At 32.8% G+C, this 23,773-nt stretch overlaps 1 protein-coding gene across 4 annotated transcripts in view; it reads left to right on the top strand.

Moving 5' to 3' along the window:
- LOC132749917 (uncharacterized) overlaps nt 1–23,566 on the top strand; it is a 42,829-nt gene extending 19,263 nt beyond the window's left edge. For 2 of the 4 annotated variants that reach the window (XM_060739847.1, XM_060739849.1), the window contains exons 2-3: nt 20,177–20,371; nt 20,870–23,566. In XM_060739847.1, coding sequence (XP_060595830.1) covers nt 20,177–20,371; nt 20,870–22,919 — 2,245 coding nt within the window. In that variant the 3' untranslated portion in view covers nt 22,920–23,566. Of the gene's footprint in view, nt 1–18,597; nt 18,905–19,223; nt 19,458–20,176; nt 20,372–20,869 lie in introns of those variants that run through there. The other 2 variants (XM_060739846.1, XM_060739848.1) reach the window with 2 other exon arrangements.
- Nucleotides 23,567–23,773: the final 207 nt, after the last annotated feature.

Raw genomic sequence — 23,773 nt, 5'->3', positions numbered from 1 at the left:
GCTGCCTCTACTCGTTAGGAGTCGTAGTGTTATTTTCAATTTTATCTCTTTTGCATTTTGTTTGTTTGTTTGTTTGTTTAATTTTACGCCTTTTTCCAACAGTATTCAGTCCTATAGGCGGGTAGTTTCCTAACCATCGTTCCTGGAGAGTTACACCAGTACTAGACTACCTTCCTCCGCGCTAAACTACCAAAGCATCTCCCGGGGATCGAACACACGCCAGAGAGGTAACTGGATTAGAAGTCATCGACTCTAACCCATCGACCACGGAGGCTGTTCTTTTCCATTTAAGATGATGTTATCATCATCCCAATAAAGTGGGATTTAATACTCTTGATTTGTTGTCAATGTAATATAAACATTTTATATTTCTTTATACAGTGATTCAATGTCACGGATTCACTTGACTCTATAATAAGACTGACAATTGTTGATGACAAAGATAGAATAACTTCTTATTTCTCATACAATTTATAAGAGATTGTCATTATAAGTGTCAAGAGAATATGATATATCATATTGTAGGAAAGAACTTTCGTCTGTAATTGTCCTTAAATCATATAAAATAGCTATATCATGTCACGTATATCTCCCATGGCGCCATCAAATAACTCAAAGTTACAATGTTAAGTACGTGTACTGGCAATAGAATAGTCTTTCATAGTTTCTATCGCCTACTATTACAATTATCCATTGAGAAAAAACTGCTAGAATCTTACAATTTCATGAAAGAAAGAGTAAGGAAACGGTTTTATTTTTAAGATTTTTAATAAAAGTGCAACTAAAACCATTTAGTTTAGCGGAGGAATTTTACAATCTTTAGATTTAGTAATAAACCTAACACGAGTCATGCTATACAAAATACCCCTTACATCATTAGTAACTTAATACAAAAATGGTATATATAATCTTTTATTCCACTTGTTAGTGACTGATATAACAATTAATTAACACATTTACATGAGAACATAACATAATTACATACGATTACTGATTATATACATAAAAACATGTCAAACACAATGTCATACATTAAAATATAGAGTTACATTATATAGAATTATAACAACATGCATACACAATGTTAACTTATTAATAAGCACATGATATATTGTCAATGTTCGACATAATGGTATTTACTGAATATTTTTAATGCACTTTTACTAAATATTTTCCCGATTACATTAATAGCTTATCGAAAACACGAAATATAAGTGTCATGTATAGGAACATTTAGTATGGATTTATTATATTGCATTTAACCTTAGAATTCTAAGACAAACACCTCTCATGGAGAATGTGATTAGAATGTTCTAGAGATTACTTTTTATATTCCATCGTTAGGTCGTGAACGTATTTACAACATAGGTTGGTAAAGCCTTTTTGGAGTTCTGGATTAATACCAAAGACAGCCAATAAATTGGAATCAAAAAGTCCTCGCAAGAATGCTTCCGAGTTAATTCTAAGAAAAAAGCTGCAAATCTCAGAGCTAAATTTCTGATCAATTGAATGTGTAAAGCGTGTCCGTTCACGTATATATGTATCACATTCAGCTAAGATATGTCTTTTTATAATACTAGTTTCTTGTAGACATTTTGTACAGGAATGACTTGTATAAAACTGTCGATATAGAAGTATTTTTGTTGCACTTATAGCATGTTTAATCTCACTGTTTGTATTTTGAAAACAGCCATAAATGTAAAGGCGTTACTGATTGATGAACTGCTTTTTAAAAATCTGTCAAAATCTCTATCAACTGTGTAATTCTTTGTTGCCACATGTTGTTTTGTTGTATATGTAAATTGCTTCTTAATAGTATATTTCCACGAGTATTTGCATGGAAAATGTCCATGTTTCATGTAGTCAGAAATGAAATGGATAATCCGTATTTGTACAATAGTCTGCATTTTTCTGGAACAAAGCCGCGTTGATTACATTAACCTTTCATAAAAAATAGTTAAGTCTGTAATTAAATAGTTTTTCTTGACGGATAGTGTGTTGGTATAGTACACAGTTTTTGTAGAAAGTTAGCTTTCTCCGGTCTAGTCTGCTTCAATAGTAAACCATCCAGTGTGCTCAGAGCATGTCCGTTCTAGTTGACTGTGGGAGATGTTGTATTTGTTATTCGCTGCAATCGTTCAAATCGTTTGGATCTTTACAAATGTCAGTATTTGAAAGGTTATGCCATAGTTCAGCCCCATAGAGAAAGGTTGAAAATGATACCTTTTTTACTAATGATGATAGGGTCAGTGGATTTATATCACCAACATTGTTTTCTAGGGATAATATTGAAAAGAGTGACGATTGTCCTTTATGTATACGTTGATTGATTGCATATGTTACACTTAATGTCGTATTAAGTTAAATTCAAATATGTACAACGGTATCACACGATGATATTTCAGAATGACCAAAGTTTGCTTGAAATATATTGTCAGAATTTTTTTTTCCGCCAAATACCAATACACAACATTTGCTATAGTTAAATTCATATCCCCATGTATTTGCGTATGTGTTAATATTAGCAAGCTGATTCTCTAGTGATGTTAACGACGGACTTAACAGTGTTAAATCATCGACAAGTGTTGGATTGCCACATGCAATATTACCGGTTATAGTTCCATGTTTGCAACTTTCAAGATAATGTAAAAGCACATCAATAAAAAGTAGGTAGCTCCAAGTAGACATTATCCCGCCCTGTCGAATGCCCTGCAAAACTGTGAATATATCTGACGTAACGCCATTAACGGTGACGCAGTCAATTATATCTTAATAACTGTTAATTATGTGTCGCAGAAATTTACCTTTGATTCCTAAATTATGCATTTTCATGATAATGGCACTGTGTCTCACATTGTCAAAAGCACCTGCAGTATCTAAAAAAGCGGCATACACACTATGCTTTTCAATTTAATTCTAAATATATTTCTTTCGAATTGTTTGCACACTGGTTTCTTCCGTAAAAAGCGCCCCAGTTGATCTTACTTATAAAATTTTCAAATTTTGTATTTTAGGCCTTTGAACCTCAGTAGAGTCCCTCTAACTAAAAGCTAAAAAAAAATAAATAAAGAAATGAAAAAACAAAAACAAATTGGACAAAAGATAATTTCCAATTGAAACCATTGACAATTTTGATAACTGACGACGAAATTCATTTTATTTTAAATCGCTTCCATATTTTTTCATTGCGATGGTAACTGCACATAATGTGGGTTGCTTTCGGATGTTTCAGTCAAGTTTGAACACTGGCGCCTAATAAAAATATGTTAATTTTCGAAAAACCGTCTCTCATTTTAAGTGGCTAAAATTACGAGTCGTAGTGTTATATTCAATTTTATCACTTTTGCATTTTAGATGATGTTATTATCATCCCAATAAAGTGGGACTTAATACTCTTGATTTGTTGTGAATGTAATATAAACATTTTATATTTCTTTATATAGTGATTCAATGTCACTGAGCTACTTGACTCTATAATAAGGCTAGAGGCCTGACAATTGTTGATGTCAAAGATAGAATAACTTCTTATTTCTCATACAATTTATAAGAGATTGTCATTTTAAGTGTCATGAGAATATGATATATTAAATTGTAGAAACTATAATCGTCCTCAAATCATGTAAAATAGCTATATCATGTCACGTATAACTCCCATGGCGTCATCAAATAACCTAAAGTTACAATGGTAAGGACATGTACTGGCAATAGTCTTTCATAGTTTCTATCGCCTACTACTACAATTATCCATTGAGTGAAAAACTGTTAGAATTTTATAATTTCATGAAAGAAAGAGTAAGAAAACGGTTTTATTTTTAAAATTTTGATAAAAGTGCAACTAAAATCATTTAATTTAGCGAAGGACACTTAACACTCTTTAGATTTAGTAATATACCTAACACGAGTAATACTCCTTACATCATAAGTAACTTAATACAAAAATGGTGATGAACTGAAAGTAAATTCAAAGTTAACAATTATATAAACATATCAGCTATAATTGCATTTTTTCTGTTTATTTGTCATAACGGCACTGTAAAGGTCATACGGTGACTTTCTAATTCTAAAAGAATTGTAGGAAGACCTCAAGTGACTATTCGTGCATTATTTTAGAGACGAGCGGGATCTGAGTAGAACATTTACTGGATATGAGTTTGCTGGATAACTTTCTTACAAGAAAGAATTTAAAGTCACTCATCGGATACAAAACCACAGCGGCGAGGGTCAAAAGTTTTATTCTTAGTGTAATGTTTGATTAAGAAAAATGTGTTCAATACCATTTGCCATTTCCATTTATGCTACTATAAGATACAAGTTCCATAGACAATAGTGTCAGTTGATAGATATGTTTTATATCTGCCGAAAAATGCATGCCTTGTTAGCACTAGGTCATGTAAAATCCACAGCAACAAATGAGGTTTGCACTTTATAAAACTCTAACAACTGATTGATATGGCGCCTTTTAAGGTGTCCATAAACATGAAGAGAAACCAAAGAAGAATTAATGCGTCATTAAACGTAAAGTTAATGTAATTTTATTATGAAGCTGATAATAAACTTTGTGAATTTAACGTCTTGATTATTTTATCATTCGATAAATACGCGTCTCTCTTGACATTTTTATGTTATGTGCATCAACTTGTTACAGTAGTGCATTTGCAAAACGCATTCCTAATATGCTACCCTATGCAATTCGAAACAACTTTTTTGTCTTGCAAATCTCTAAAATCGCCCTTTTTATGCCTCGTTTGTTCTACAAACCAAAACGATGAAACAAACCACATCTTGAGTACCATGGACATGTCTAATATCTACTAAACCATATTGGAATCATTTTCATATTCCAAACAAAATCATATTTAACAATTATACATGTGTGTCAGTCTAAGACACATGTTTCAGCGTACTTTATAAAGTATCAAAAATGAATGATACCTTACAGGGAATGACATGACTGGACTGCTAATATTTTAATTAATGTAGGTCTTGACCAAATCGAAAAAATCGAGTAGTATTCCATTAAGAACAAAACGCAACAAAAATATGCACACACGTTGTTAACCGACGCATTGTTATATTATGTGCGTGAGTTGGTTCTTCGCCGTTTGGAATAGTATATATAGTGCTTAATCCAGTCAGAATTCGAGAATTATAAGTTGTATTATATACCATACTTTACGACAAATAAGTTTTAATCTTCTTACAGTCTTATATAAATCTTATAGATTGAAAAACAATAAATATCTTTGCAATTCAATTTTGTTTTGGTGCATTAACGCAATTTGAAAAAAAAACAATAAAATTTCATATCAATATTCAACTAATCAAGTTCGGCGAATGCTCAGTTCTGATTTAATAAGATTTATTTTGTAATGTTCATAATTATTAAGAATATATGTTTATAATTATGTTTTAGGGCAATACAGAATGAATCAAATCGTTTTCTTTTGATTACTGTTTAAAAACATTACAATAAAATCAGGAAAAAATTTTCTGCAAGCAATGAAAATAATGATTACCAAAGATGTATGATGTTTTTTTATTACTGTTAGTGTTTTTATTTCATTATACAATTAGGACATAAATTTACAAATCTACAACCATTGAGTTAAATGCACATTATGCATCAGAAACGATTACTTGTTTTCTTCTCTAGAAAGGGCAAACAGAAGTTTCATAACATTCAAATAATGGTGTAACAGCATGTGAGATGTGTTTCCCCTAACGAAAGTAGCTCTAAATGTAAAATTATGTAATACTATCATAAAAGTAGACAAATGTAAACAAAATAGTATTTAAATTCCATACAAATACTAAAGCACTATAATTGTACCTATTGCAAAAAGCAACAGGAGGCAAAAGAAAGTTCAGGTAATGAGTAAGTTTCTTTTTAACCCTATAACAGAACACCAAAAACAGGTACTTTAAAATAGACATCAATGCAGACCACAACGATATTCGGAGTCCGGCATTTAGTATTATCAATAAACCGAAAATAAGTGATAAGCTTTTGAACTGAGCCCGCCATTTCATAAAAAAGTTATATTGCAATGCACATGATTTTCAAGTAAAGTTATTTAACTACAAATATAACAGCATATTTGTTGACTTGATTCTTAAGAATCTGAATAAAACTAATTAACACAACATGACACATTATGATATATTAAACTTTTTTATAAAAACATCTCCTACCATGTGCCACAAAAAGAGACGAGGCCATTACAAAAAAAAGAAATCATTTGATCTTCCCCTTTTTTAACTGTTGCATTAACTATATTGTTTTTTAAAATTTGAAAATCGAATAATTTAAACATAAACACATTGCAATCATTAATCAAAACTTAATATTTAAAGTATGCTTCTAGAGCTGGATGACCGTTTAAATGTAACCCTTATTATACCTACTTGTATGTGGTTCAAGAGAAATAACTAGTTTTTAAAATGTTTGGACCTTAGCGATTTACCTCCCTTGGAATAATCTATGTTACTTAATACAGGAAAAACTACTCATTATCTAAAACTTTTTTAAGCTAAAAATTTGGAATGTTTCATTTTAAAAACAACCATTATGATAAGATGTACCCCAAGTCCTATGTATGTATTATGATGAATACAATTTATCCGCCAAAAATAAATTCTGTCAATTGTTTTAACACTAAGTTACACATTTGAAGCACATGTAAAATATAAAAGAGCAGGTTCTAGTTTTTGCTAAATCAAACAATAAACAATATAGAAACTTTCCGTGCAAGGAGCAATCATAGCAAATACAAAGAACATTTTTTTTCAGAACGGTACTGGAAAATGCGAGTTACCGTTCACGCCAAATAGCACCGGCTTAAGCAGAATTGAACATTTAAATATGAAAACGGTCATCATGTAAGCCTGTTTTGAAACGATAAAAATTCACTCGACCAATAATTATCTGCACAACTGTTGTCAGCAAATGGGAACAAGGAAAATGATAACAATATCCTTGGCATTTGATAAAAATACAGGTTCAATTACATATTATAGTTATGTTTTGTAATATTGACAAAAACTTTATCCGGCCGTTGACAGATAACATTTGAAATATCAAATATTAAAACAAAACAAAAATATTTATAACTAACATACTTATCACGAAATCCAGTTTTTGCCGTGATCATATTTGTTTAAGAACTTTTATGAACACTTTTATTTAAGGTTATTATTGACTCAATAATGAAATTCAGTATAAGAGAATATTACATATATAAACATGGTTTAACATATCCGTCAAAAAGACAAAATACATGTACATTAATCATAAAATATTTTTTGAAATAATGATATTAGACAGGACTGACTTTGAGAATTTGGCTCCCTATAAGATGCTAGAGGCATTTTTTAGTACAAGTGGTATCTTGGTGTATTTTACCTATTTAAGGTATGATGAATCCGGTAAAAGTGGATACCAAATTGAAAAACTTGATCTTGATCATTGAAATGGCCATTTAAAATGACCACTAAAATGGGCGCCAAATTTCTTTAACATGAAATGGATGATATATCAAATGGATGATATATCAAATAAAACTTTTAAGGAAAGGAAAAGCCTGAAAGTTGTTTCAAAGCATGTTTAGGTAAAAACAAATTAGACACCAAAACAGAATTTAAGAAACAAAACAATCCAATATGGCCGAATAATCCAAGATGGTGGACATTTTTCTATAGGTCAATATAATAGTAATATAGAAGTAATATTAAATATAGTACTGAAAATTTTAAGGCATTTAAACATACACTCTTCCCTGCCCTATCTGCTAGATATAGTGCTTTCATGTATTTTATCTGGCACTCTAAGGTCTGACTGGTCGTGATCTTCGTTCTTCTGTAATAGGTCCTGGGGCCGTATTCACAACTGATCTTAAGTTAATTTTTTGACTTAAATAATTATAAGATTTTTCTTATATTTTGAGAAATTATCTTAGATTTAAGATAAGAATCCGCAATTTACTTAAGTGGTATTCACAACTGTTTTTTATCTTAAGTTTTGTCTTAAGATGGACAATTTTTGTCTTAAATATAAGTCAGCTACTACCCTATCTTAAAGTTAAGAAATTTCTTAACTTGGCAGTAAATCATCTTAAAAATGGCGTTCTTTTGTTGTCAGATGTTCTGTTATCGGTTCACGTCTCTGTTTTCGGTCGTCGTCTTTGTTCTTCTGTTATCGGTTCTCGTTCTTCTCCGTTCATCTGTCATCGGTTCCCGACTCTTTTCTTCTGTAATCAGTCCTAGTGTCCGTTTTCTTGTTGTCAATTCTCCTGTAATCGGTCTCTGGAATCAGTCCTCGTCTATGTCATTCTGTTATTGGTCTTCGTCTCTATTTTTCTGTTATCAATCCTCGTCTCCGTTGTCTTGTTGTCAGTTCTTCTATTATCGGTCCTCGTATCTGTTCGCTTGTTGTCAGTTCTGCTGTTATCGGTCCCTGTTTCTGTTCTTCTGTTATCGGTCCTCGTCTCTTTTCGCTTGTTGTCAGTCCTGCTGTTATTGGTCCCTGTCTCTGTTCTTCTGTTTTCGGTCCTCGTCTCTGTTCTTGTGTTATCGGTCCCTGTCTCTTTTCTTCAGTTATCGGTCCCCGTCTCTGTTCGCTTGTTGTCAGTTCTTGTCTTCGTTGTTCCTTCTGTTATCGGTCGTCGTCTTCGGTCTTGTACTTTCGGTACTTGTTTCCTGTTCTGTTAAGGTCTTCTCTTGTATACTATGGTTGCCGTCATTCTGTGTCGATGTCCTGGTTTTGTCAGTCTTGTAGTCATTTATTCGTTCAGTGGAGTAGCGGGGGATTGAACTCACGACCCCTTGATTTGTAGGCAGACAGTGTTACCAGTGCACCAGAGCGCCCGCTCTGAATAATAACCATTTTTGAAAGTCCTGACCTTTATACATTAAATACTATTTCAATGGCTAACAAAGGGTGTATTACAATTATATTTTAACACCTCTACTATGTAGCCAACCCACGTGACTTTTATATATGGTCTAAGAAAATATTACTCGATTTATTACAAGTAATATTTTTATAGATAACTTTGCTGCTATTTTCAGATATCCTGGATTTATTGGAGGGTACCCGGAATTCTAATGTATATCAAATGATGTGATAATCTTCTTGTAGAATTTTCTCAAAACCGTGACTGAATTCCAAAATTTTCGAGAGCTGCCATGGTAAAGCAAGCACACGTAGCAATCTCCCGGTTTCAGACATTTTATGACTCGATGAAAATATGGTGCTGTTATTGTTGTTGTTGTTGTTTTTAACTTTAACTTTAAATTTCAAATTAAATAGTCACTTATTTTTAAACAAGATGGTAAACATTTGGTGTTTTCTGTATTTTTTGTTAAGAATGTGATGAAGTATACACTTCTAAGTTTAAGATGAATTTTTATCCATCGTATACCTTAATGCAGTTATAATTGAATCTAAAAAAATGAATTATGCAGATATTATTTTCAGCAGAAAACAACAAATACAAACAAAACCACACACAAAAAAATTACATGCAGCATACATGTGTAATGTTCACAATGTGCTGAAAAACGGCTCTTTATTAATTTCAATATTTCAGCAAGTGACACATTTTATAAAAGAATGGGACAGAAATGTTGTTGTAACCATTTAAAAAGTAGGATTTGTAAAAATTTGCAAGTTGGATATTTTTTACCTAGTTTGCTCAACACTCAATTAACACATTTTTATATATAAACCTGAGGTAGTAAACAACATTCATCCATAATGTCTACAACAGGAGTTTTTGATCCTGATAATGTTTTAAGTAGGATAAACATATTAGAAGCTTATATTCTTAAAATTTTGTACTGCCTCTTTTTTTAAAATACGTGCAATTATGTTATTATTATGTCTTTAGTTAATAGTTTCTAGAGAAAAGGCTTAACAAAGGTGGTATCTTGTATTTTATATATAACTTTTATAATGTGTCACATGTCGCCTTTAAAAAGATTTTGTGGTGATTTTGCGCATACTTAATCCCGCTTTTGCATGTTGGAACAATAATATTTTATTTGTTTGTATACACAGCCTAATTGCTTATTTTGTATAGTCTTATTTTATTGACCTGTCAATTATGAATACATTACAGCACTCATTCCACTTCGATTTCGTTAGTAAAGTTTACGAGAATTAATAGAGGATATTTGTTTGTTTGTGTGAAAGATGAAATTTTATTTCATCGAGTGGGCTCCCACGAGTGGCGTAGCCACGAGTGATAATACTGTTCTTAAAGTTCACGAGTATAGTAAACTATAAAACTAATGTTAGTGAAAGTCATATCTGCTAAAAATGTAAACGTTATCGTTACTTCCACAGTAGCATAGCCGGTTAAGCGATTGACTGATGTGTGAGAGGTCTATGGTTCGATTCATACTGTTTCCCTTTTTTAAGACCTACTGTGTTTTTTGGGGGGTGGGGGTGGGGGGTTGGGGTTGCAGTATATATTTTAAAACACTTTTGTCTCGGTTTGTGTTGTGTTAATGGCATTGAAATGACATTTTTTGACATTTCAAAATAATTTAATTAAATATTAATTTTAAACCATAAATACTTTAATAAGTGCAATATAAAATGAAAACAAAATGAACATCTTAAAAAAAATCATAGCTACAAATAATGTTGAAAATTACGGAACACCTGAAGTGACATTTTCCACACTTTCTCCCGGAAATGAAATCGTTTTTACGAGATAATAATTCCCAAATAGAAATATATTTCGTTTTAACGAAATATAAAATCTTAATTACGAAATATTGATTTGTTATTACGAAATATTATTTCGTAATTACGAAGTATTAATTCGTTATTACGAAATATTATTTCGTAGTTACGAAATATTAATTTGTTATTATGAAATATTCATTCTTTGGTAATATTTATAAAGAAGGATTTGAAACTAAGTTTATTGTTTAAAAAATATAGGTCAAGTAAACAAAACATAAAAAGTGATTTTTTTTCAATCTTAGTCGTATACCTTAACGAGCCAGTAAAATAATACTGGATATAACTGTTTATTGAGCCATTAGGCTTATTATCGTTATATTTGGTGGCCAATCTCATTAAAATCTGATCATATTGAATAATCATTTGATTTTGACAAGAATAATTAATTGCATCATATTGTATCATAGTTTTAATGACCTATTTTTGTATTTTTAAGCGGCCATATTGAATTGACCTTTTGAAGGTCAAAGTCAATTTTATTATCTTGGTATCCGCTCTCATCGTCTTCAGCATACCCATATTAGGTTAAAACTCTCAAGATATTATTTGTACTATAAAATGCCTCTAGCATTCATATTTTCTTAAAATCAGTCCTGTCTATATCGTACATGAAGCGTACGAATTAACAATATGTGTCTGTATCTAGGAATCGATTATGCAACTTTGCGAGAGAAATTACAGTTCGTACGTAAAAAGATTGACAACTATTTAAAAAGTAAAGAGTAAAAATCCCTATCTCTTCGAAGCGGGTGTTATATTTAATTAAGTACACGTGATTCATGATTGTTTAGAACGAAATACAGTCTGTGCCATCGTGGTTATACTTTATAATCCTGAGGGCGACAATATGACAGTGCGATAATGCGATGACGACAATGCGATAGTTTGATGGCGACAATGCGATGGCAACAATGCGATAATGTGATGGCGACAATAACACTGTCGCATTGTTAAACTGTTGTCATTGCGCTATCGCACTGTCGTCATCGCACTATCGCATTGTCGTTATCGCATTGTCGTATTGTCGTCATCGCACTGTCGCATTGTTGCCCACTGGATTATATAGTGTTTTACATGATATATTTTTTTACTTTTTGTCAATAGATTTCTTCCTTTTTGATTTGCTTTTCTTTTCTTTTTTATATTGAAACGTCTAAAAATTATAAATTAATAAAAGTGACATTTTATATCAAATGACAGGGGAAATATATATAGAGTTTACAATAACATACACTGAAATTGTAATAAATTGTGTGAAACTTTAAATAAAACGTCGAAAGATTTCAAATGAAAATGATGGTATGTTGACATTTTAAAGATGCAAAATATTTTCAGTATTAAAGAAGAAACAAAAAAAAGAAAGAAATCTATTGACAAAAGTAAAATTATTTCCCCATATTCTATCATGTAAAACAATATATAATCCTGAGGGCGACAATACAACAGTGCTATAGTGCAATGACGACAATACGACAGTGCCATGACTACAAAGTGATCGTACGATGGCGACAATACGATAGTACTATCGCACTTTGAGATTGGCACTATCGTATTGTCACCATCGCATTATCGCACCGTCGCCGTTGCATTATCGTATTGTCGCCATAGCTTTATCGCATTGTCACCATCACACTTTCGCACTGTCGCATTATCGTAATGACGTTATCGCGTTTTCGCACTGTCGCCATCACACTATCGCATTGTTGCCTTCTTGATTAAAAATATAACCACGATGGCCCTAATGATATTCCGTAGTTTAGATAGACGTCAGATTTGCATCACGTTTTGAACTTACGGAAAATGATTACTAGATATTACTGTTGTACATCGTTCACCGGAAAAAAGCCCATCAAGCATCAAAAACGAAAGTAAAAAAGGTTCACGTCAAGTTCACCCAAGGTAAAGTTTCAACTTATTTCCCCATCATAACTTTTAACCATTTTTTCAAAACAAAACAATTTTGTAAAGCTCTGTTTTTAAGCAGTATTTGCTTTTTTTCTGCAAATTCAATACTTTTTGTTAAATTTAAGACGACTGGGTGTAGTAGGCCTAGTTTAATGTACAAGTTTAAGAAGAATGTGTATATTGTCTAGCAGCAGTCACATATTTTTTCTTTTAATTTGGAAAAGATCTCATTCAAGACTAAAACATGGAATCTTCCACTTTACGATTCCTGCTCCCGACATCGATCGTTATTCCTGGAACAGGGTAAGTCTATGCTCTGGTACGTTAATTTACGTACTACATCCCGTACACTGGCAAACAGTTTTCAACCAACACACCGAACACAACAGTTCTAGACTCTGTACATAAGGTAATGCCGTTTTTTGCAAACTTTGAAGGAAAAAAGCTCGAGTTGATGGAAACCACTCAAATGCAAGTGCAAGGAAGTCTATTTTTACATTAAGTAATAAATTTTAGTAAAATAAATGCGTTTTGAAAGTTATTTAGTGGAAAATATTAACATCGTTCGAAAATTTCTGCTAAAACGCTATATCTTATCGAAAATTGAACGATTCATAAAATTTCTCAATCTGGAAGATCAATAAAGTTATGATTGAGAAATAAGTTATACTCGTATATTCTTGGGTGAACTAGACGTAACTATTTTTGATTTTCGTTTTCAATGTTTTAATGCGTTATTTCCGGTGAAGGCTTTAAAACGGTGGATATAAGAGTTCATAAAACAGACCGATATTTTGTTATTCACATGATACAATATCAAAATGAAATCTTTGTTTTAACTTTGAACTTGATAACAGAAACATGATAATATAAATGGGGTATTGCACTGATAACTTTGTTGAGTACGTCGCATATTAATTTGTTGTTTGGAGAAAATGGAAGTTTCGGGACGTAGAGGATCACCAGATATCATGTCAGCCATGCAAAGGTGACGGTGATACTGTACAAGCAGAGGGTTATTGTGAAAACTGTAATGAGTTTATATGTTCATCTTGTATCAAGTCACACCGGAAGTTGGCGGGGACAAAGAATCACGTGATCAAATCTAAAGATGAAATGCCGACAGTACTGTCCAGTCAAAGTGCTCCATGCACTGAACTATGTGATGTTCATAAGAACGAAATAGTAAAGTTTTATTGTCAGGATCATGATAGTGTTGGATGTGGAGATTGTATGGTACTTGAACATACTTCCTGCAAGGTTCAACTAGTTTCAGACGTGTCCTGTAACTATGACGACAGTAATGAACTTGTTCTAATCAAGTATAGAATTGAACACCTTCAGAAAAACCTGGATTCTTGTAAACAAGAAATAAAATGCAGTCTGATAACAGCGGATGAGATAAAGATAACTATATTGAAGGAAATCAAGACGTTTCGTAAAGAGATGGACAATTATCTTGACAGGGTAGAAAAAGACCTTATACAAGAAGTTGAAAAGATTAGTGCAAGCGATATCGCTAAACAGCAAACACTGCAAGGTCGATGCGAGGCTTTAAACGATGAAATCGAACAGTTTCAAAATAAACAAGAACAGTGTAAAGACAATATCAATAACTTATTTGTTTCATCAAAACAAATACTAAAAAAACTGCAAAGATGTCATGCAATAAATGAGGAAATTTCATCTAAAAGTCAAATTACCACTTTAAAATTTACTCCTTCTAAAGAATTGAAGGATTTGAAAATGCAAAACATATGCCTTGGAAACCTAGATAGACAGGTGAAGAAATTCTCGGGACGATGCAGAAAAAGTATCATTGACATAAAGACACATTTTGTAAAGAAAATCGGCGTACAGACAAAAGCAGAAAAAGACTGTTGGATTACGGGAATGGCAATTATATCTGAAGCTGAAATTCTATTAGCAGACTATCGTAATGATTCATTAAAAGTATTAAAAAGTATAATAAGAGGGAAAAGTCACGTCAATCTTGAAAAGACCAAGTCCTCCAGCTGACGTCACTACAATAAATTCCTCGTCTGCTGCAACAACTTTACCTAATGAGGGAAAAATCATGTTTATTTATACACAAAATGGATTGTCTATAAGTCACAGTCTGCAAGTCAGGATAGGATGCTGTGGAATAGATCATCACAACGGTATAATGGCAGTAACTTTTATTAACCCTGCTGCTGTTCAGGTATTAGACATGGAAGGTCATATTCTTCATCAAGTCAGTGATACAAGCACATTATTGGCTGAACCACTATACATATCTCTGAGTGACGATAATAACAGTATGTACGTATCTGACTGAAGAACAAACCCTTATGAATTTTACACGCAGAATCTGAAAAAACAATTAAAAAAAAGGAGATAGGATGCCCATTGGCCTACATCACCATGCGGAAATTTTTGGTTGTGAATTATAAATACAAGTCGGAGTTATTGTACCTGGACAAAAGAACTTTTTCCCCTCTATGTGCAAAATGTTCAAACCAGTTATTCTCATTTGGAAGAACGGGGGAAAATTGTTTATCAGTAATATCTCAATCAAAAGAAAGCAACACATTTAAAAAATACGCTTAAAAAATGAATAATGTTCTATTGGAGCATTTTTATATCTTAGCATAGATTGTTTTCCTTATTTTGTGAACAGCGAAAGACGCATGTTCTTTCACAGAAAATTTGAAATTCTTTTGCAGCAATCAAGTAGAAAAGTTTAATATATCCAGAGTTTTACATTTATTGATTATTGTGAAACAATGCAATTAAGAATTGCAATTCATGAAACAATGTGTATGTGCTTTTAACTATTTGAACGGTCACAGTCACGTGGTATTTAACAGAAACGCAAGTGGTCCTGATAAAATGAGTTAAAAATAACAAACCACTTGAATACTTTGTATATATAATTACTATAGACTCTATACAATGAACAAGAAGTGTTTTTTTTATTCCAACATGAAAATAAACTCATTAATTTGCTATAAAAATTCATTATACATGTAATTATAATCCAATAGATTTTAAGCCACTGGGTGTCTGTGAATTTCGTAATGTGTTACCACATTTTTGTATATATTTGTATTTTGTAGTTTTTATGTATCTGACAACATGTCAATTTGACTGCTCTACACAATGTTTGCATCATCTTAAATATACTGTTAACTATGTTGAAACTATTGTGTTATTAACTCTCCTATTTATATTCTTAAAATCGGTATTTTAAAATAAAATAAAATATACATGTAATATAGTTTGTTATTTATTGGCCGAAGCAAACAATCCAGTGATAAGGCTACCTTTTCGTGGGAAGGAAAGTCCAGTGATATCATGTATGACGTAATATAAGAAATGACACAGAAAAGAATGTCAAGTTAATTGGAATTTAGAATTTATTAATGTATCAGATATCTTAATCAGATTGCCTTTGTAACAGGTGATGAATAAACATCGCGTTAATAATGAGATAAAAGGGCTTAGTAACTAGTTATCATTTTTTTTAATTTTTAGGCACTGGATAAATTACATGATAGTTTCTATATATCATTTCAACAAAACTAAAAAATCATGAAACTGTAAAAAGTTTGTGTACGAGATATGAAATACCCCAGAAAATGCAAACACTTATTTATGGTTGATTTCATACTAATACAAAAAAATGCTTGTTGCATTAAACACAATAAAAAACAGAATAATTGCGATAATTACATGTATCTGGTGTCGGGAAAATGCCATCATATTTAACATTATTTTGGGAATAATAGATGTAAAAATGACAGGAATCTTATAAAGCCGTGATTTAACACCCAATATGATGGGTATACGTACACCATCAGACTGTCATGTTTTCGTTATTTATAACCGGCTTGTACCATAGCTGATGGTTAATGCTCAAGTTTTCGTGCATTTAAGCTGCGTGCCTCCAGATGAGCCGAAAAATATTCAAGAAAAACAAACTCAAGAAAATGTTTTAAGATTTTAAGAAACGCAAAAATACATATACTCGTATGTAACATCAGGGTCTTTCAAATAGAATTGTCTGGAAACACGCTATGTAAACCCTTCTCGCTACAATTAAACATGTCTCGGTATAAAACGGTATAGTTTGCTATAAGCAAATTATTAAGTGTTCAAGAAAAGGGCGAATATTAAATACAAGAGCAAAAATGAAAAAATTAACAACATGATGTTATTTAAAAATCTTTAAACTTTTGAAAAAAGGAGAAAATATTTCAGGAAATGATGTTTTTTAAAGCCATTTTTGTTAAAAAAAACATAGATTGTTTGTTCAGAATATTTGCCGATAATCGGCGCCATTTTGAAAATGCACCAAATTAAACATCAAATATTTGCAAATAACATCGTGAAATATTATAATATTTTTACATAATACGATTTAATAACATCTTTTCTCTGTAAAATCAATTTCTATTTTGTCATTGAACAATGCATAAATTAAAAAAAGCTCATAAAACTCGGACCTATTTTCAAATATGAGCAGTAGATTTTTTTCCTTGACACCGTAATCTAAAAATTTCTAATTTCATTAATTGTTACTTTTAAAGTAAAAACTGATAAAATAATGTAGTCAGAGTTAGTTTTAGTAATTTTTGATTGATTTAATAAAACATTGTCTTATAATTTGATTTTTGAATGGTGATGTGCTATGCCAGATCACGGTTGGTAGATAACCCAATCACGTAACTCAACCGAGACAGCATTTTTCGAAAAATTGGTATGTCTCCAGACCATTCTATTTGAAAGACCCTGGTAACATGTAAAGAATTACTGAATTACTGGTTCTGCAGTATTTATCATCATCATACTTTTCATGGCTAGCACGACATCATTTAATACGGAAACTTCCGGGCCGTTGTGGTGGTGGTATTAATTGTTTTCACTCCGAATTACGGTAGTTAGCAACATTGAATTTACCAGAGCACAGTTCAGCCACCACACCGTTCCTGGACAAGCTGTCAAACAGTGTACCAGAACTAGTTGCCTTCGCTTTCGCAAGGAACTGAAACTTCTGTACATGCCACAGCAGAGGTACAGTGCGAATGACCGTAGAAAGGATTTCATGATCAAGCACAACGAAATTGACCGTAAGGGAATCGAAGTCGCCCAATTCACAGTCCCACGCTCTACCTATTGAGCTAACCTTAAACCTGGCCCTCATTTCAGTAGGCTATTTTTATATGGCACCCTGAGTCACGTTAATTTCCTGAGTGCAGAGTTTATATAGAAGAACCATGCGCAGTTGCTATGCAAGAATCATTGATAGTAAATGATTGCCTAATGTTACACATTAAAAATCATATGCTAATTAAATAACTATACTGCGAAAGGAAGTATATCTTTATTTTAATCCCAATAAAAATAACTATCAATAATACAAAGATTAAAGGGACTCCACTGAGGTTTTTTGATATAATGGGACTGAAAATATTTTTTCTAGATAAATGTACTATTTGGTGTAGATGTAGACCACTAATCTTTGTGCAAAATTTCAGATCATTCGAGCACTTCATTTTTCCAGAATAATTGTTCTTATTGTAAAAAAGAACCCAAAATGAAAAGCGTTTAAACGCTTTCACACAAATCGGGCTAAGAAAAGCATAAAAATACGATTTTTAATTTATTTCAAAGTATATTTCCTAACTATCTTTGCATATATTTCTGTTTAACGTGCCCCAGCTCATTTATGTTAGAAATCCAAATGTTATGTTTTTAGGCTTTTAAACCTCAGTGGAGTCCCTTTAATATATGTACTTTAAATAAAAGGAAATATAAAATGTAGGAAAGGTACCTTTAAAAATATTTTATAATAAAGCCGTGCACATGGATCAATACGCGTTAAAGTTTAAGCTATATCCGATTTCACATTCATGTTTTAATCGATTTTTGAAAATCGTTTAGTTCATGAAATGATCGCCCAATACGACCGCCACTGTTAAATCTTTAACACTTGTTCACGATATAATAATATACATGTACAATACAGTGCACGACTTCACGACTGTGATAAAAATACACATTTACAAAAAATATCATTTCTTATGAATATTGGTTTCTTAAACTGAACCATAAAAAAATGAAATGTATGCGCGTGTATGTATAAAGTGGGTTTTAACTTTCGTTACATATTTTGAGTCGATACTGTTTAATCTTGGAGTAACGTAAACAAAAAACAGAATTCAAAATGGAGGTAGCTAATTCTAGATTCGACAGAAACAGGTAAGGCAGTATTAAATTTATTTTTATCTTTCAAAAGTTTGCAATGTACACAAATAAAACAAATCCGTATTATCAATTTTAATACAGTTTTAAGAATATCCGTTACTTTATCGATGATTTGATATACCCTGTAATCGTGACGTATCTAAAGGACGCTACCCGTGTCCCTCCGTAGCAACCGAGTAAATACATGCGACTGTTGTCAGTTCATGGATTGATGGAATATCGATCAATTACTGCTTATCAATAAATTATTCATCTATTTCATCTGGTACAAAACCATGATCCACTATTCATATTCGTTAGTAATACAGTTGAATAAAGTATCGCCGCTGCCATGAAATACGATAAAACTTTAATATAAAATCGCTTTTCATGTATCTTACACGGATCGACTACTATCAAAAGATTTAATATTAAATACTCGCCGTTTGGACTTAAACGGCATGCATCTCATGTATAGCATTAAACAATCCATTAAAAACGCTGGAGGGAAAAGCGCGGTTGCTCTCATAAAAAGTGGGTCATAATTTAGGAATAACATCTGAAATTAGTAAGTAATTCAATCATTACTCACTAATATATTCTCTCTTTTAATAACACAATCTAAGACTAAGTTATATACAATGTCGCATGAGAAAACAAGTTTAAACCATTTGTACGTTGTGACTGTATATAAAAAAAACGCGTTAAATTTCCTACACTATATGTATAGTGCGTAAACAAATTGATTTGCAATTGATCGGTTTTCAATAGATTTAAAATAATCAGCTAAAATAAAGTATATCGTATCATACGAATTATAAACACGTACAATGTGTATACAAATATCACTTAGGAAGGTCTTTTGTTCAGTGTTTCAGTGTCTATTCAACAAGTTACTGGTACTGCAGTACGTACTGCAGTGATTTTGCAAGTACTGGTACTGATACTTAATTACTTTCCCCAAAAAAGTACTGGTACTGCAGTACTGAGCTAAAATCTAGTACTGGTACTGGTAATGGTACTGCATAACTTGGCAAGTACTGGTACTGGTACTTCAGTACTACACCCTTAGTACTGATGCAGCTCTGATCGTAATCTTTTATAAATACGTAGATCAATAAAGGTCAGACTGACCTAACTATTATGTAGCGATATTCTTTTGAACAATTTACATTATGAATTATAAAATCTAGTTGCTCAGTACTCCTTGTGAATCCTTATCACAATTTTTACACCCTGATGATTTGAAGAATTCTTTTTACATATATATTTATTTTTCTTTGATAGCAAAGGGATGACATTTGACCCGAGCAAGGTCAGTCTCACTGACGTTGACCCAGTTAGCAATGTGCCGTATTTACACGAATCATTCGTTCTCCATACTTTCGTACCCATACGATACGTCAGACGACAAAAGCCATTTGATGATCCAACGTTCACGGGCATGTACCCAGACGGTTACCGGATTCCAACAGTGCTCACGTATGTATAATGTTACTTGAAAAACATTTTGTTTATTATCATATGATAATAGCAGTTATTCCGACCGTTTTTACATATTCAGTATAATTTATAGAAATTAGGTAGCTCTTATAATTTTCATCACATCTGTTAAGCGGATTTTAATACATTTATTCGCGATTTCTATATTCATTTCACATCAGCAAATGAGGAATGTTTTGTATGACAAAATTTATATGTGTTTGGGATTTAAATAACAATACGTGCTGTTGAGCGTTCAACAAGGATTACCTGTAATCTCTAATCTTCATTCATCATGTTGTATTTATTAGAATATCTAGTTTTATCAGTTTAATTTGATTTTTCTTCAATCCATAACAGCTTTATAAAAACTAGAAAATATCTACAAAATGTAAATTGGTAGGGGTTGGTTTTCCTCCTATTATTTCAATGCATAGTTGTAACAATTTTAAGATTCTATACTTAATGGTTAATGTTTTGTGGATTTTATTTATTCAGAAAAGATAACAAAGGTAACGTATTTAAGAAGACAACATTTGATGATGCTGTGGTTTGTATGATGGTTGGAAAAGAGACAGTTGGTCCAGACGACGAAAATGCAAAAGATATTGATATACTTACTAATTACGATCAGATGCGTCCAGGATACTTATGTCTTCACGCAAAAAATCAATCGAGACCGACAAAAAGCGCCCCTGCAATCTCGCGAGAACGAACAAAAACAATGCTGCAATCTGAAGTAACTTCACGTGGTACTTCTTCGAGAACTTATTTGAGGAAACAAAATCAAATACACGAAGAGTCACAGATAGCAGAAGATAACGAATCACTTACCCCACGGACAATTTCAGCTACACCCATCATGAAAACACGACGGAAAAAACTGCCAGACAACGTTGAATATGCACTTGCTCTGAAGCATCCATCTTGGCCGGAGGTTGCATCAGAGTGGGGAACACGTGGTCGAAATTTTGGATGGCCTGGGAAAAGAATCGAAAACAAGATCCAGTCGTCTGGATGTCACGTGACACCCGGGGCACATCCGAAAAGCGAAGACCCGGATGTAGAATGGGAGTTTACGTTTTTTGAAGCGGAACGGACTCTTGATAAAGAAGCAATATCTTCGGTTCAGCGTCAGTGCTTTATAGTGTTCTGCCTGTTATGTATGGAATGTATAGAAAAGAAGGCTATTTCTTTGCGTCAACTGAAATCGGTACTTTATTTTACCTGTGAAACAACTGATCCTCAAGTGTGGAGAACAAACAAGGCAGTATGTGTAAACAAACTTTTAGACACTTTATTAGATGGAGTTCGGAATGCTAATTTACCGGACTACTTCGTTCCTAAAAATAACACAATAAGTCATTTAGAAAAAGAACAATTAATGCAGTTAGATTCTGATATTTCTACTGTGCGAAACAACACTGCGCAATTTCTGTTGAAACTCACTGACTCGTGTGCCTTTGTTAACATTTTCCCTTTCTATTGTAATGTTAATGAACTTTTTAAACCGTTCATATTAAACGCAGAGGAGTTTTCTAAAAAACAGGAAATAGAAAAGGCCGTAAGAGCGCTGCTCACGGTCACAGACGAATTATGTAGCAGCTTTTACCTGGACGCTGGCTTTGAGACATACGAGGAGTCTTATGAAGAAATCCACATCTACGTGCAATCATTAATTGCTCATGGAGTCTCGGGCTTTGAAGAGGCAATTGAGTATTTCATCAAACCACTTCAAGGAGACTCTGAAGCGCAGAAACACCTCCAGTATCTGCCTCAGCTACTGAGTCAAAAGAATATCTCACTAAGTGAAAAATTGCCTCCATTTGAGATTTGGCGCCCGATTAGAATGTGTCGTCTGCTTATACAAAAATTTGCAAACGACAAAGAAGGATCTCATTTGTATGATCATCTGGGTTGTATGTATCACTCTGCATCAAAGGTGTTTGAAGATCAGCGGCAAGACACGCTGAAGAAAGCTGACGCTGCATTTAAAGATGCGATCGGTAAACAGGATTGTGGGATAGGAACATATGTTGATTATGGCCGCTTTCTATGCAAAACAAAGAAATACGAAGACAGCCTACCGTTGCTTAGAAAAGTAGTTCTAAAGGAATTAAAGAAACCTGAAAGTATCAATTTCTATGGTTGCATGGAATCTCTCGTTGCAGACGAATACATCCAAAGGGAAATAGAAGCAACAGATGGTCTTGAAATATTGTCTTGTGCATATGCCCTGTATCTTACATGCGAATGTTATATGAAGCTGAAGAAAAAGAACGATTTGATCAAATGTTTAGAACAGTACAGCGACTTCTGTAAACAGACAAAGGATCCTCAGTCCATAGCGTTGCTAGGATATACTCGGATGAAACTACACCAGTTCAAAAAGGCAGCAGCGTGTTTTAAACAAGTTAAAGACCTGCAACCGGAGAATAAACTTGTAAAAGCAAATATCACGGCGTGCGAAAAGCACGAAGCGCGGGATGTTCCCGACGATCAGTTGAACCTAGAAAAGAAACTTACAAAATTAACTCTATGGAAATAAGGTTCTAAAATCAGCTTTTATAACTTTTGCTACTATGTAGCATGTATTTATTCTTTACCTGCTGTAATGAATATGCCCTGCTTTGAGTGGAACCAGTCCATTCTCAGCTTAGCTATCAATAGTATACAGCCTTGTCAGACGGGTGACAAAAGTTAATCACTTCCGAATGCAGCTTGTTGGGAGCAAAATTTTATGATTCTCTTCATTTTCGAATGTGTTCTTTTAAAAACAGATAAACGCAATATTTGATTATTATTACGCAGAATTAACTTTCCTTTTTTAGAAAACGTGTTATACAACTTAATATTTTTAGAAATTGTTATAACGATATGTTTGTAAGCAGAATGTTTAAGCTGGTCCTTTGTTTTCACGGTCATAATCATGTCGTTGTTTCAAAGCTTTTTACAAATATAACACAAACGACATCCCGTAAATGTTTCTAAGTAATAAATTCAATACATTTTCATGTAGAATATCGCGTTCTGTTTAAATATAAAGGCCGCGGTTGGTAGCTTGCATAAATCGGAACACCTCGACAACTATTCATAATCATCTCGCAGTTAATTCGAAATAGAAAGTGTTTTTACCTCTGATTTCATATGTAAACGAAAACTATAGAGGCTGATTTGGTACACCTTGTGCGTTGCGTTGTCACAACCTATATCGTTATCGCCTTTACGTCTTGTTATCGTGTCGCTAGCGAAACGCGCCAAATGGCGTGTTGTCGCATTGTCTTCTTGTCGTCCTGTCGCTAGCGAAGACGTAAAACGGTGGTTTTCGTACGGCGCATTGTCGCCATGTCGTCTTGTGTTTGTTTGACTTAAGAACTAATATCGGTCATAGCGGTGTTTATC

The sequence above is a fragment of the Ruditapes philippinarum genome, unplaced genomic scaffold, assembly GCF_026571515.1.
Source record: "Ruditapes philippinarum isolate M1 unplaced genomic scaffold, ASM2657151v2 ctg4521_1_1_1_1, whole genome shotgun sequence".
Taxonomy (NCBI): Eukaryota; Metazoa; Mollusca; class Bivalvia; order Venerida; family Veneridae; genus Ruditapes; species Ruditapes philippinarum.
This window is presented reverse-complemented; position numbering and strand designations above follow the sequence as displayed.